The sequence below is a fragment of the Macrobrachium nipponense genome, chromosome 26 (assembly GCF_015104395.2).
Source record: "Macrobrachium nipponense isolate FS-2020 chromosome 26, ASM1510439v2, whole genome shotgun sequence".
In the NCBI taxonomy this organism is placed as follows: domain Eukaryota; kingdom Metazoa; phylum Arthropoda; class Malacostraca; order Decapoda; family Palaemonidae; genus Macrobrachium; species Macrobrachium nipponense.
In genome coordinates, this window is record NC_087215.1 from 60,355,204 (window position 1) to 60,371,662 (window position 16,459).

Genomic DNA, 16,459 nt, shown 5'->3' on the forward strand with positions numbered 1-16,459 from the left:
ATCTGCTCAAATTTCGTCCCCAGGGCGGAGACTTGCGAGCCAACCATCTCGCCCACCTGTTGCATCACCACTGCTGAGAAAGCAGTGGGATCAAAGGTGCTGGGTCCCGCTCCTCCCACCGGCGTTACCGGAGTGGATGCGGTGGAGGCCGGAGAAGGCATTGGCTCGGCGGGAGCGCGAGCCTTCTCCTTAGAAGCCTTGCTTCTAGAGCTCTTCGAGTAAGAAGAGCTCGGCTTAGCCTTCACCGCGTCAGCGTAAGAAGTCGAAGACTTCTTAGCCGAAGAAGACGAAGATGACTTCTTAGAAGTCGTCTTAGTTAGAGTCTTCGGTTCTCTCTGTCCCTTCACCTTTGGGGGTACAGAGAGAGCGGGAGAGCGGGTAGGGATCTCAGATCCCACAAAGCCTTGGAAAGAAGCGCTTGAAGAAGGGACAGGAGAAGATCCAGGAACGCCCAAGGAAAGACCTTGGGTGCCCGACACACCTACCTCAACCAACAAATCCTCTGCCCCTACCGCCATAGGCTCGATGTTGAGGTCCAGGGTAGCGACGTCCGGGACCGACTCCTGTGAGGCTACGACCCCGAAAGAATGCTGCAGCTCTTGCTGGATGGAGGCTATGAGAGGGGCTGCGGACAAGGGGTCAACATACCCTGTTGACTTGCCCGCAGGGAAGATCTGGACGGCCAGCTTCTTGTCAAGGATGTAAGGCTGGCCTTTGGCGGCGTTCTTCCCGAAGCCGCCCACCCACGCTTTCAGAGTAGCAAGGGCGACCTCCCTCACACCAGTAGCCTGAAAGAAAAGGCGAGATGAGCTTCTAATGGCGGAACGGGGTTAACAAACTTATGTCTAAGTTGTTAGTAAATTGATAAAGAAGTCTATAATCGACTTACCCCCTCCACCAGCTGACTGACCAGGTCGTAGCAGATGGCGCAGGCTTCCAGGGTGCAGACGATCATCTGTTGAATGACGTGGCACATGGAGCGTGAGACCTGCACTCATCGTGGCCGCAGGGTCGTACAATGTCGCGTTGCATCCCAGGACCTGACAGTTGGTAGCCTGTAAGTGGAAAGATACATGAGTATCAGAAGAACACTTACAGCCTAACAGTTGCTCCGCTGGTGCCGGAGCGAGAAAGTTAGATTAAACCAGAGCCCCGCCATAATACGCGTGGTAACAAGGTTGGTTGGTTGTCCTAGGCTATTGCTCCGCTGGCGGCGGAGACAAGAGATAGAATCCAACCAGGAGTGGTGGTAAAAGGAAACCACGACGAATAATGGCGGGGATGGTAAATAAATGAATAATAAAACTAAACAAATCATCGTAAAATTAGGGTATATCCTTAAAATAACAGTAATATCAAACCTTTCTCCACCCGTCTACTAGAAGAGTACCCGGGTAAGAAGCAAGCTCCCTTCCGGTAGCGGGGGAGAGATGTAAGGATATAGTAGGCAAGCAACCGACCACTAGTAGTGACCCCCCGCCCGCTGGCGGAGCCAGTCATCTATAACCAAAGGTGCCCCGGCTGCGACGGAAGGCTCCGTTCGTTATAGAAAGGGAAGGTGGCTGAGCAACTGGGGAAGGGGGGGGAAGGTCTCGGCGTAACACGGCGGGAGAGAGAGAGGGGGGGGGGTTGGCCTACTCCTCCCCGCCTCAACAACTACCCGCTCGGAGACTCGGTACCCTATGAGTGGTCGCCCTATACCCCCCGCTGGGAGGAACCCCTGGCCACCTCAGAGAGAGAGGGAGGAAGGCAACTGAGGTTGTCATGACAACCAAGGGGTCCCCCAGCGCCTCCCTATACCTGGTAGGGAGGGGAGGGGAAGGGTAAGGTGCGATGGAACACGTGACTGCAAGTGGCCTAAGCCGCGATCAACACAACCGTGGGGGGCCACGTGAACCAGGCTGTACCAATACATGGGACATGCACCTAGGCTAGCCTAACACCCTAAATAGAACTAAATTTACATCGTAAGATGGAAAAGACACTTTTAGTAGAAGAAAAAGAAGCCCAGGAGGAGGCAAACTGTTCCGAGGAACAGAAGCCTACTCGGAGCCAGCGATAGCCGATGAAGAGCAAGAGCCGGGATGCTGGGCTGGAACAATAATAATAGCCCTAAATACCAAACTAAGAGAAATGGTAAAGGGGCTAATCTAGCTAAAACTCGATGTAAAAAACGATGAACGTAATATAGTAAGCCCATAAGTATAAGAAGTCCCAGTATGGAGGACCGGGAATTCTTAACGAGGCAGCATGGCGCCGCCACGAGACAACCGGGAAACCGTATATGACCTATTAGAAGGAAAATACTGGTTCCCGGAAGACAAAAATACAGAAAAACATTACTTATGAGGCACTTAACTTAGCCGTTGCGATGGCAGAACGTTCCATAGCGATGGTGATAAGAAATCCCGTAAATAGGCACAAGCACAGAGAAAATGCGTCTGAACGCTAGCGCTAAAGATTAAGGATGTCCGCTAGGGGCGCTGCTGTCCGTGGCGTCCTCTAGTAGTAGTAGTAGCGGCCGCATCGCCCGTTGGTATCAGCTCTCTCTTGTGGGGATTTTGATTGGAAGGTCTAATTGGTGAATGTCTCGTGGTAGTGTTCCCACTCGCCCCTATTACCATACCGACACTTCTTTTTAAGAGTGAGCGAGTCAGTTTTACTGACATTTTCTTAATTTTGTTTTTCTCTGGTAATTTTAGATTAATTTTACCTAGAAAGAATGATATTAAGGGGGGGCATGGCAAAAAATGACATGGGTTACAAAAACACATGGTAACTAATTGAAAATTTTATTTTAGGGCAATCTTGATACCTGGACTCTTCTCCCATCTGCTGAATGCAAAATCTGCAATAGAAAAGAAAGAATAAAATAAAAAAGGGCATTTTCGTATGCATCCAAAAAACTGCTACTGCTTTAAAACTATCAGAGATAGGAAGCTAAACCTAGTCTCATTTAATAGCTAAAGAGTGTGTCAACAATCTCCTTAAAACAAAATTTGTACTTAGAGGGATAAAGTTATTATTTTTGCGTTTAAATTTGTAATAAAAATCTGTTACGTAAATAATGTAATTTTAAATAAAGAAAGAGAAACATTTTCAAAGATTGGTTCTGAGCAAGTTATAGAACTTTTAAAGACGAATACAATGAAAAAAAAATTGTGAAAATCGGATAAAAACTAACGAAGAAGTAGTGGTTTAAAAGACAATAACTCACTTTTGAGAAAATGGCATTTAAAGTTGACCACATCCCACGGCGACTAGTATGCTCCAGCAGAGCAGCTATTGTACACCTTCTTTTTCTTTTTTTTTTAATACTGATCTTTCTACGCACTGAACTGGTGAGAGTTTGTGTTGGAGCACCAGTGGTGGAGGGAGGCAGTGGTGTGGTGGCGGTCATATGGCTCGTTGATGGCTGGGGAGGATCAGCTGTTGGTGGTGGAGTTAAAATGGCTGACGCTCGTCCAGTTTCCTCCTTTTCACCTCTCTCGCTTTCTCAACTGCTTCGGCCATCCTCTTGATGTAGCCTTTCTTCCTGGGCATTGCAGAAATGATTTGCAGTGTAGAGAATCCAGATAAATCTAAAAAATCGCCCGATGAACGGTGACAAGTAGCAGACGAAACACAAGAAACGTCACGCGAGCAGACGACACAGACGACCGTCTGCTAAGATAGCCTTCAAGGCACTGACTTCCAAAGCTCCAGTCCATCGCCTACTCGCTACCGTATAGCAGTGGACGAGTTGCTAAACATTATTTTTATTCATGATATATGTATACGATTATAATCCTTGTATATTTATATTATTTACGCTGTAATAACCTAATAATAGGGAAATAAGAGTGTGATTGTCAAAATAATAACTTATTTTAGCAAAATATTGTAGAAAATAGTTAGAATCAATATACAGGGGGTCCTCGAGTTACGACGTTGATCCGTTCTTACGATGCATCGTAACACGTATTTTCAGCGTAAGTCGGAACATTGAAAAATACCACATGATTTAATGTAAATACCTATCAATAACAACGAGAGAACAATTCCTTACCTTTATTAGTTTGATTGGCTTGCACACTGGAGAGGAAGCTGCGGTGCTGGAGAGACTGGGGGAGGTTAGTGAAGAGAAAAAGAACCTCCAGAAGTTGCTGGAGATGCACCAATAACCTTTCCATTTCAATTATTAGACCACTACGCTGCTTAGTTATCACTGTCGCTTTCATAGGAGCAGATCCTTTCACATGTTCAACGATGCGCTCTTTATCTTTGATAATGGTAGCAACGGTCGAACGGCTAAGGCCAAGCGAGCGGCCAATGTTTGTTGGCGTTTCTCCCTTCTCAGATCGCTTTATAATGTCCACTTTAATTTCCATGGTGATGGCCTTTCTTTTCTTCGATGCACTACCATCAGAAGAGTCCGCCTTGCGCTTGGGAGCCATAACAAAGAGCAAAAAGTTACAAAAACGATACAACACGAGGGAGAGAGAGGCAGTGTAAACAACCAAAATGGCGTATGGGCGAGGAATGAGCGTAGCGAAGCGACGCCGTCCTCTTCCCCACAAAGCGTATTCTTCCGCCGTGCGCCTGGAACTAGTTCGCGTTTGTTTACGTTGCTTACGACGCTAAACCGCGTAAGACGGAACGACGCAAAATATTATTTTTTATATTTTTATGGGGGCGCGTTCGTAACCACGAAACATCGTAAGTCGAGACCAGCGTAACCCGAGGACTTACTGTATTGCTCTGAAACTTCGGGAGTGGGTTGCCATTTCCATGAAGTATTCGATGGTTGATTCACTAGAAATCGACTTTTTTCAAAATATTTCGTCATTTTTGACGGGGCGGTCCCTTAAGGATCCTTTCATAGGCCGACACGAGCTGAGCCCAGAAAATGGAAAGTTGAAATTCTGTATATATAATAAAAAAAACCTACGTAAAGTAAAAAAAAAGTAAAAAAAAAAGGTAAAAATCAAAAAAAGAAAAAAAACCGGCAGAAATTAAAGCCGCTTTTCATAAAGTGCAATCATTTGTAGAAGACACCCCCCGAAAAGGCTCACACAGGAACATTGTGTACGTATATTTTTTAAAGTGTATGTACGTACATATGTACAAAAGAAGAGAAAAAAACGGCAGAAATTAAAGCCGCTTTTCATAAATGCAATATTTGTAAGAGGACAACGAGTCACAAAACGAAACCATAGTGAAGTAGCACCCCCCGAAAAGGCTCACACAGGAACATTGTGAAAAGTAGGCAGAAGCAATCTTCCTTGGATTGTTACGTATGTACGTAGCCTCATTCGAAAGGTAAGCTTTCACATTTTACGTACAGTATATTTCTTGTTACCATGTACACTAATATACACTTTATTTACAGGTTATATTTTGCATTTTTTTTATTAACCCTTAAACGCCAAAGGGGTATATTAAAAATCGTCTTCTGTGTGCCGAGGTGGTCTCGGAGTGAGCGCGGAAGCGGAAAAAATATTTTTTTCAAAAAATCACAGCGCGCTTAGTTTAAAAGATTAAGAGTTAATTTTTGGCTCCTTTTTTGTCATTGCCTGAAATTTAGTATGCAACCATAAGAAATGAAAAAAATTATTATTATCATATATAAATAATGCGATATATGATAGCGCGAAAACAAAATTTCATATATAATTGTATTCAAATCGCGCTATGCGCAAAACTGTTAAAGGTAACGAGTTAATTTTTTTCATTGTAATGTTCACTAAATTTCGATCATTTTGGTATATAACACATTGTAAAACGATAAAAGCAACACAGAGAAAGTATTATCACAAAATAATGCATGAATTCGTAACGCTCTGACGTAAACAAATATTTTTTTCAAAAATTTACCATAAATATAAATATTGTCCTAGAGACTTCCAATTTCTTTCAAAATGAAGACAAATGATTGAATATTACTATACTGTAAGAGCATTAGCTTACAACATCAGTTTTCGACCATATCTGACGAGTTAAAGTTGACCGAATGTCAAATTTTTATATATATTTTTTTTTATATGCAATTATTTCGGAAATTAGAAAAGCTACAACCTTCAAATATTTTTTGTTTTATTCTACATAAAATTGCAGACATTTTCATATATAAAACTCTATGAAATGCCTAATATGAAATGGAGCAAATATTCCGAGAATGCGACATACGCATTTCGGAGATTTGTGGCGGAGAATCTGCGCGCGGAGGGAAGGAATTTTTTTTTTTTTATCACCATAAATCTAAATATTGTGCTAGAGACTTCGAATTTGTTTCAAGATGAAGATAAATGACTGAATATTACTAGACTGTAAGAGTTTTAGCTTACAATTGCGTTTTTCGACCATTTCGGTAGAGTCAAAGTTGACCGAACGTGGTTTTTTTCATATTTATCATGATTTATATGCAAATATTTCAAAAATGAGAAAAGCTACAACCTTCGATTATTTTTTGTTGTATTCTACATGAAATTGCACACATTTTCATATATAAAACGGCTAATTTAAAATGGTGCAAACATTACCACAATTGCACGTATGATTTTTTCGGAAGAGTTACCGCGCGGACGTAAAGAAAATGTTATTTTTTTCATAAATTCATCATAAATCGAAATATTGTGCTAGAGACTTCCAATTTGTTGCAAAACGAAGGTAAATGATTGAATATTACTAGAATATAAGAGTTTTAGCTTACAATTGCGTTTTTTGACCATTTCGGTAGAGTCAAAGTTGACCGAACGTGGTTTTTTTCTATTTATCGTGATTTATATGCAAATATTTCAAAGCTGATAAAAGCTACAACCATGGGTTGTTATTAGTTGTATAGTGCATGAAATTGCGCACATTTCCATATACAGTAGTACCTTGAGATACGAAAGGCTCAACTTACGAAAAATCCAAGTTACGAAAGCAAAGACGAAAAATTTTACTGCTCTACATACGAAAAGTTTTCAAGATACGAAAGGTTTCTGAAAGTCCGAGATTCGCCCCATAACAATTTTGAAACTCGCGCCGCACGCCGCCATCTTAGTTATCATAGACTCGCCACCATCCTCCTACTCTCCCATTGGTTCCTGATGCTAGCCAAGCCAGGAGATCCTTCTCTCTGATTGGACAGCATCCCTCCCATCATGCATCTTCTATACGTACGTGTTGGCGTGCCTTAGCTCGGCCACTTCGCACCCGAAACTTTATCGTACGCATTCGGCATTCGTTCGCTCCAACGATTTCGTTTAGTAACGTAAATTAGTTAGTGATTTCGTTGCAGTACATATTATCGTGTTGTGCGAAGACTGTATTATTACGTATTTGTGTAACTTTACGTAAATTAACATAGTCATGGGTCCCAAGAAAGTTGAAATTCACGGAAAGAAGCGCATGCTGTCTCTGGAGACAAAGATGGAGATCATAAAGAAGTACGAAGCTGGTATGCGATTGAGTGTGATCGCAAAGGAATACGGCCGTAATCCGTCGACAATAGGCACCATCCTTAAACAGAAGGATGCCATCAAAGCAACTACACCATCGAAAGGCATCACTATTTTGTCCAGCAAGAGGAGCCATGTGCACGACGAGATGGAACGGCTGCTCCTCGTCTGGATAAAAGACAAAGAAATCGCTGGCGATACAGTAACGGAGACGGCAATCGCTCACAAGGCCAGTGCTATTTTCGGCGATTTGATTGCGCAGGCGGAAGACGACAGAGGGGAAGGGACTTCAACGCAAACCCCAGAGTTCAAGGCTTCGCATGGCTGGTTCGAGAAATTCCGTAAACGGACTGGCATCCATTCGGTGGTGCGTCATGGGGAGGCTGCCAGCTCGGACACGAAAGCGGCCGAAACATTTAAGAAGACTTTCGACGAGATGATGACCAAGGAAGGCTACAGTTCTCAGCAGGTTTTCAACTGTGATGAGACTGGCCTTTTTTGGAAAAAAATGCCTCGTCGGACGTACATCACGGAGGAAGAGAAGAAGGTACCCGGGCATAAGCCTATGAAAGACAGGCTTACGCTCGCACTTTGTTCGAACGCCAGTGGGGATTGCAAGGTGAAGCCCCTACTGGTGTATCACTCCGAGACTCCTCGAGCCTTCAAGGCCCACAAAGTGTTGAAGGAGGAGAAGCTTCCAGTGATGTGGAGGGCTAATGCAAAAGCCTGGGTAACGAGGCTTTTGTTCACCGAGTGGGTAAATCTGTGTTTCGGCCCGACTGTGAAGAGTTTTTTGCAAGAGAAGCGCCTCCCCCTGAAATGTCTGCTGGTGTTGGACAATGCCCCTCCCCACCCTCCTGGCCTCGAGGAAGATATCCTAGCGGAGTATTCCTTCGTTAAGATTCTTTTTCTTCCGCCCAACACCACCCCTCTCCTCCAGCCCATGGACCAGCAAGTGATAGCGAACTTTAAGAAGCTGTACACGAAACATCTTTTCAAAAGATGTTTCGACATCACCGATACTACAAACCTCACCTTGCGTGAATTTTGGAAGGAGCATTTTGACATCGTCATATGCATCCGAATCATCGACCAAGCATGGCAGGAGGTTTCGAGGCGAACCTTGAATTCCTCGTGGAGGAAACTCTGGCCTGATGCCGTATCCGACCGAGACTTCGAGGGATTCGACGTGGGCGAAGCTGGTGCTGCTGAGTCCGAAACAGTTGACGATCCCGAAACTGTTTTGGAACCAGATCTTGACGAGATCGTTGCACTCGGCAAGTTCATGGGGCTGGTCGTCGACGAGGACGACATCAACGACCTTCTCGAGGAGCACCAAGAGGAGCTTACGACGGATGACCTGAAGGAGTTGGAGGCCATGCAACATAATGTCGTTCAAGAGGAGTTCTCCAGCAGCGGCGATGAAGAGGAGGAGCCTATGACAACGGCAGAAATTAAGGAGGTCTTAGCCGCTTTTCATTAAGTGCACTCGTTCATAGAAAAAAGACAGCCCGAAAAGGCTCACACAGGTCGTATGCTTGCGCAGTTCGATGACATTTGCCTGAGTCGTTTTAGGAACATTGTCAAAAGCAGGCAGAAGCAATCTTCCTTGGATAGTTATTTTTTAAAGAGGCCTTCAGCATTAGCAGGAGTAAGCAAAAAGGAAGAACCAGGTGATAAAAAACAGAAAGTTGAAAGCAAAAAGGAAGAACCAAGTGATGAAAAACAACGTTGAAAGTGGTGATGAAGTTGAAATTCTGTTATAAAAAAAAAAAAAAAAAGCCTACATAAAGTAAAAAAAAAAAAGAAAAAAAAAATTTACGTAATTTTTAGATTTTTGTAAGTTGAGTGTTACAGTTTTGTTAATGTTTTTCGTAAATTTTATTTTTATAGTTTTCCTTAAATTTTTTATGTGTTTTCGTAAAGTTAAGTGTACGTACGTACATACGTTATCTGCCGTTTGTCCTCCTCCTCCTCCTCTGCCGCCACTTTCGGAGATAGCCTCACTCGAAAGGTAAGCTTCGACATTTTACGTTACAGTAATAATATTTCTTGTACACTAATTATACACTTTATTTACAGGTTTGGATATTTATTCTTAATTTAGGTATTGAATGGTCCAAATTGTTGTAGTATTTCATTGTTTATAGGTCAATTTAGCTTTATTATGAAATTTAATGGGGTGTTTTTGGAGGGCTTGGAACAGATTAGCCATTTTACATGTAAAATGTGTTCCAAGATATGAAAAACTCAATTATACAAAGGCCGCCTCGGAACGGATTAATTTCGTATCTTGAGGTACTATTGTATAAAACTTTATGTAACGGCTAATTTTAAAAGGTGAAAACATTACCACAATCACATGTATGATTTTTTTCGGAAGAATTACCGCGCGGATGTAAGGAAAAAGTTTTTTCATAAATTCACCATAAATCAAAATATTGTGTAAGAGACTTCCAATTTGTTGCAAAATGAAGGTAAATGATTGAATGTTACTAAAATATAAGAGTTTTAGCTTAAAATTGCGTTTTTTGACCATTTCAGTAGAGTCAAAGTTGACCAAAGGTTTAAATTTTGGCACTTATCGTTATTTATATGAAAATATCTCAAAACTGATAAAAGCTACAATCATGAGTATTTTTTGTTGTTGTATTCTACATAAAAATGCGCACATTTTCATATATAATACTCTATGTACTAACAGCTAATTTAAAATGGTACAAAAATTATGTCAAAGTGACGAAATAATTTCCGAAATGTGTCACCTATACTTTTTAGTGCGGCAAGACAGAAATTCGCGCTTGCGCGCCTGCGTAACACTCCTTCCCCTCTGCCCGATTCGTATATCAAACTGTCATTTACTCCCCCACCCTCCTTCCTCCAAGTGGATAAAAAGACTGGGAATAGCTATTTTTTTATTAATCTTATTAATATTTGAAAATTAGTTATAAGGTAAATAATTTATTTATACTACAAAACAAATAAACATCTAAGTAAGAGAGAGAGAGAGAGAGAGAGAGAGAGAGAGAGAGAGAGAGAGAGAGAGAGAGAGAGAGAGAGAGAGAGAGAGAAATGTTATTGTTATTGTTTAATCTCACTAAACTTAATATTATTTGAAAACTAGTACTGTTTGTTATTATTTTACCATAAAATGTAGTAATGCCCTTAAAGATATACATACACTTCCAGCCCGAACAGAGGGCGAGAGTTATCATTATTGCATAAGTATCTCGTGTGGCAAAATAAACAAACTTGAACAGATTACCAAGTGACAATTAGGCCTACAGAGTAAACTGTCTAGTCAAGTTTTGTGGAAAATGTTCTTGGCTACCAGTGCCCTGGTAAAGCTACTGCAGTTATGCTTTTGCAGCATTTCCTTTCAATCGCAGATAAAGAGAAAACTAAAGACACAAATGACATCGTAACTGTGCAATTATACTGTATAAACAGCAAACTAACATATCATCCCAAATAGAACAAGATACAGATAGAATTGAGACTATAATCCACACAGGTCAGATATTAAAAATGAAAAAAACACTTAGGTCTTCAAGAGCTGAAAATATTTTTTACTTATTAGCATTTATAAATGTCATGCACACATTTGATTCCCATAGTCTTGCTATAGTAAGGTCCCAGGGCTTGATCTTTGGCCTAAATTTTATATTTCATTCACAAGAGAAAAAAAATACACCGAAGTTTCTTCAGCCCAGTCGAAATTTTGTGTACGGTGTATAATGTTGTATGAAACTCCCAGCCACAGCCTTTGAAACTTTCACCCATGGCCCAGTGGTGGTTTGTGCCATTGGCACCCTTAGTGGAGCCAGACACACAATCATGGCTAACTTTAACCTGAAGTAAAAGAAAAAATACTGAGGCTAAAGGTCTGCAATTTTGTATGTTTGATGATTGGAGGGTGGATGATCAAAATACCAATTTGCAGCCTTCTAGTCTCTGTAGTTTTTAAGATTTGAAGGCAGACAGGAAAAGTGTGGGTGGATTGACAAATAGCTATCTCATTAGTTTTCTTTTACAGAAAACTAAGATCAGATTCATTTTTGAAAGTTGTATTTTTCTTCCAACAGGATTTGTTCACGATGCACAGTGATACAGCATGCCTCACCCATGATCTTTTGAAGTGCAGGTGCGACTGTTCTGGAGAAGTGTCGCAAGTTGATGAACAATCCTCTGAACCCGAGTCAGAACGAGGTAAGTTGTGAATATTTTTGTGTCACCTTACAAATGCTACTAAGTTTTTTTTCTGCTATCTGCTGCTGATGAAATAAGATAGTATAGAAGTAGATCATACAGTATTGTAAGTTATCATCTAAAGAGGTACCAGCAGCATTGTAGTTACTTTCCCTTTAGAGAGGCACTAACTGGTCTAAAATTTAGGTCTGCATACATCAGCTATGGTTGGTATTTTTTTTTATTTATGTAAATGTTTATAGTGTACTAATTTAAAATTTCTTCTTGCATTTTCACTGTTTCACTCCTTACAAATACTTATCATCTACATATTCACCACGTGTTCCTGAGTTATACAAGAACTGGATTCTTTTTAATTGTATTTTAGCCAAGGCATGAACCCTCTAAGCTACAGTTCTTAGTAGGATACAATTCATCCCTAGTTTGATGAATTTGTTTAAGCTAGTTTTTCCCCATTCTGAGAAAATGGACTTTAAAGATGCTATTCAAGAGCTTCTAATTAGCTCGTCCTTAGAGGACATTTGGTTTGGGAATGTGACTACACAGACAGCTGCAGTTTTGATGTTGTAGAGTATCAAAAACCAAGTTCCTTTGGCTTGAAAACTGAAAAACTTGAAAAAATGGGGTATGCCAGTTTCATCAAAACATGGGTGCATTATTCCATGTCAAAAAGACCTTTTCCTTTTCTGCCGTTTCTTCAAATAAGCTCTGACAGTCATTACCAAACCAGGCTGTGTCTTTGATATCTATGATTCAGCAAATAAAAAGGACTTCACCAATTTACTACATTTACAAAACTACAGTTTAAAGGAACAAAAAGAACAGTTATGTATTATACATTTATGTATATCATCCATTTTCCAGAAAGGAATATCTTTTAACAATAGTTGTATCTTAACTTTTTTTTTTTTCATATGTAAATAGTATGCCAGTTGGGTAAGGTTGGAAATTCTCCAAGAACCTTCAACACTACGATGGACCAGCTCCATAACTGGTCTCATATTGGACAGCCAATTAACCCAGATGTCATTAGGGTAAGTAAATACATACATGATTTCCTTACATTCAATTGTCAGTGTGTTGTCAGGATAGGTATATCCATCATATTTGAGCTTAATAAGCCTTTTAGGAATAATCAGTTATTTGAAGCAATGATCATGCTAACAACAAACGCATTGTAATTTGATAATGCTGTTATAGTGAAAAAATTAGCAGCAGACACAAAAAATGCTGAAAAATATATCTTTAAGGGTAGAATTGAAGCAACCTTTTTCAGCATTATAGCTGTCTATGCTGGAACAACACTAATAATATTATTTTTTCTTTCAAAGTAATAAATTTTTAATTCTAAGCTTTCCCAGAAGTAGTTTCTTCACGCAAGATATTTCACCAAGACATATATCCCAGTCTCCACTCATACATGCAAGCTCCTGAACACCATTTAACTGATAAATTGATTTTCAGATTTTTTTAGGCTGTTAGTTTAAAAAAACCTAGCAATTGATTCATAATGCAACTGCAAGGTTTTCCTCCTGTTACACCTTTCAGACCTTTTTACTGTCACTTTCTGTTTCAGTGCTGAATAACCTCATAGGTCCTAGTGCTTGGCCTTTGGCCTAAATGTGATATTCTAATTGTAACAATATGTTTTCATATTACTCACGTACATTTCTCTACATTTCAGGACCAGTGTTTAGTAGCAGCATCTGACTTCATAACATTTGTTTTTCGTAATGAATCAAGCCAAAAGGAAACACAGATTTGATCATATAAAAATATTTATGTACATTTGCAGATACAAGTAGAACATAAATGAAAAGGGAAAAATATATTATTTTCAAGTACCAGCAGTCATTGATTCACATATTTTACCAGTGGAATTTTATATTTGGGATTATAATTTTTAAATTTTTTTCTCACTTTTAAGAATGGGATAGGTTGTGCTATAAAAGGGATTTTGACGTAGGAAAAATCTATTTCTGGGCTCAGCCTTTCCCCAAAAGAACTGTAAGGGTATGCTGTAAATTAAATGTTAATCCCTCCATGTAAGGGAATGTCTGTCCCAGTGTCCACCAAACTACAGTACTTTATTATGTAGCAACCAGCATCTGTTTAGTAGCTATACCATTTTCTTTTCACTTCAAATTAACATATTTGACAGAAGGCAAGGAAAGTGAAGGAACATTACCTTAACTAAAATAGCTATTCCACAAACTGTAACATAACTACAATGCACTTTATACCAAGAGATATGTACAAATTATACTGTAATTACAACTAGCTTTTCAGCTATACTTGAAATCACTATGTACAGCAAATATTACCTTTGCTAACATAATTGTCTACATTCCTGGAAGAGATTACTCATTAATGGAGTACTTCTTTACATCACCAAATCAGGGACTTTATAAATTATTATTATTATGTATTATTCAGAACATGAAGAACCCTATTCATATGAAACAAGCCCACCAAAGCGGCCATTGACTTGAAATGCAAGCTTCTAAAGAGTATTATGGTGTTCATTTGAAAAAATTAACAGAAGGTAATGGGAACTACAGAAAGAGGAGATCAGTTATTAGAAAAACAGGTAAATTAACATAGGGCACAACCTACTACAAGTGGTATGAGTCCTGTACCTGTATTGACTTTCAACCCTTTTTTCTGAAAGGGAGTTAATACATTTACAACCTGCAAAACTTTTATTTTGGGCACAATTTGGCACTATTAATCATATCACACATCAATTTCATAATAAGTAATCAGGCCTACCTCAACACAAATGGTCACTGGCAAAATATGTCATCATTATATAGCCTATTATAAGGAACTTAGAAGTATAATAATTTCCTTCAACATTTTACATAATTCATATGCTATATTATTGGCAAAATAAATTTGTGTACTATACACCGGAAAACATATGTGAATGCTAATTGTAGCCTGCTTATACTAGGAGGCACCACTGTCCATGCTAACAGAATTGCACCAAATACTTTACAATGGGTTTCTGATCCTGTAAAATCAGTGACCTCTGCCCCCTGAATGTTGCACCAGATCAAAATCTAAACCAGGATATTCATGAGTAAGATAAGAATATAAACGTGTACCAACACAAAGGGTAGGAATAAACCCTGATTAGATGGCTGTCAATTCTTTCCTAGTTTGATAAACTGGCATAAGCAAATTTCTTATCAGTCTGAGAAAATTGGCTCCAAAGATTTTGATATTCAGAGCTTCTAATTGGCTCATCTTTTGTGGAAATTTTGTTAGAAAATCTGACAATGCAGACAGCAGAAATTTTTATGTTATCAAGTATCAACAACTGAGACACTTTGACTGGAAAACTCAAAAACAATAAAATATGGGATGAGCCAGTTTGTCAAAACAGGGATAAATTAATGGTACATAAGATACAGTTACTTGTGCTTTAGATTTCCCTTCAATGCCCTTACATTTGCAGGTCCTCCCCATAACGGCGAAAAGTTCCGTCTCTCTTGTAACAGACTGTCTTCAAATGGAAGATCCCTGGCATCAACAACAATTCTCTTGAGTGCCTGTGTGACCTCTGAATCATAGGACAGTCGCTCCTTCAGCCACACCTTGGTCTCACTCAGCCTGTCCTTAGAAGAGACTGTTTGATCTGCATAACACACCTCTAGTGCCAGACTGGCATCCAGCTTCCGTGACGTTGTCAGCAAGTCCAGTGCTCTGTTTGCACCGACAAGCTTGACCAATCTCGTTCCACCTCCCCATCCAGTCACAACCCCCATGCGACCCTGAACAAAACATACCTCCCCAGTCTCAGTGAACAGTCGGAAGTCTGTGATGGTTGTTAACTCTGCTCCTCCTCCTATGGCCTTGCCATGTACCAGACAAACAGTAAGAAGAGGTGACGAATATATCTTGGTGAGCGTATCGTGCATCAAAGTGGACATCAGCAGTCCATCCTCAGGGTTACAGATGGCCTTCACGGTTGTCAAGTCCCCACCCGAGCAGAAGAAATCTCCTTTTGCCTGGAAGATCATTCCCTTTCCTTCCTTCCAGTGAGACAGATCCTCAGCAATATCTGCTAACTGTACCATCATAGACCCTTTATTTGAAAAGAGAAAAAAAAAACTATATTAGGCTACACACTTCAAATCAGCAATACCAAAGCCCATGAAAATAATTAAAAATGGAATTTCCATTAGTAAAATGAAATTTTATTGTATACTTACCGAACAATTATACAGCCGTGATTTCCACGAGCTGTAAATTCAAATTTGGCGCATAGGCGTCGCCAACACTGGTGGTGATGATGTCATCTCCCTCTACTCGCGGGAGAACCAGGTACAACTGCCTAGGTGAATCCAATTCTTTCTGCCCGTCCGTCCACCTATGGGGAGGAGGGTGGGTATAATCATAATTGTTCAGTAAGTATACAATAAAATTTCATTTTACTAATGAAAATTCCATTTTTATTGTAGTGTCTTACCGAACAATTATACAGCTGATTACACATTGATGGGAAGGTGGGATTCAGTGGACCACTAGTATTTCTAAATGAGTTACATTTATGACAATACCAGTAAACACTCAAGGTGTCTGTTGTACCTTACTTTGTAAGAGAGCTACAGCAGACTGTTACTGCCTCTGGTCGGTGCTCTTCTTACTATTGTAGAGGACTTGGTATCTGACCAAAGGTAGCCTTCACAGGAGTGGATTGATTGATTGATTTATTAATTCTTACTGGCGTCGCAACGACGAGGTTATTGACGCCGTATCATTAAAAGGAATTGCAAAGGAAAAAGTCAATTAAAATGCTATAAATATGTTTATATAAA

General features: G+C 40.0%; 2 protein-coding genes and 1 long non-coding RNA gene across 5 annotated transcripts in view; 1 reads left to right on the forward strand and 2 right to left on the reverse strand.

Moving 5' to 3' along the window:
- LOC135200315 (DNA repair and recombination protein RAD54B-like) overlaps nt 1-13,480 on the forward strand; it is a 173,870-nt gene extending 160,390 nt beyond the window's left edge. The window contains exons 10-12 of the mRNA XM_064228868.1: nt 11,510-11,633; nt 12,558-12,667; nt 13,318-13,480. Of these exons, the coding sequence (XP_064084938.1) occupies nt 11,510-11,633; nt 12,558-12,667; nt 13,318-13,398 (315 nt within the window). The 3' untranslated portion in view covers nt 13,399-13,480. The remainder of the gene's footprint in view (nt 1-11,509; nt 11,634-12,557; nt 12,668-13,317) is intronic.
- LOC135199846 (uncharacterized) lies at nt 2,777-3,719 on the reverse strand. The gene is made up of 2 exons (XR_010311136.1): nt 3,218-3,719; nt 2,777-2,848 (listed from the first exon to the last, which is right to left on the reverse strand). It is a non-coding gene; the product is annotated as an uncharacterized LOC135199846 (long non-coding RNA).
- Nucleotides 13,394-16,459, reverse strand: part of LOC135200316 (ethylmalonyl-CoA decarboxylase-like) — a 62,543-nt gene continuing 59,477 nt past the window's right edge. For all 3 annotated transcript variants that reach the window (XM_064228870.1, XM_064228871.1, XM_064228869.1), the window contains exon 3: nt 13,394-15,726. In XM_064228870.1, coding sequence (XP_064084940.1) covers nt 15,053-15,726 — 674 coding nt within the window. In that variant the 3' untranslated portion in view covers nt 13,394-15,052. The remainder of the gene's footprint in view (nt 15,727-16,459) is intronic.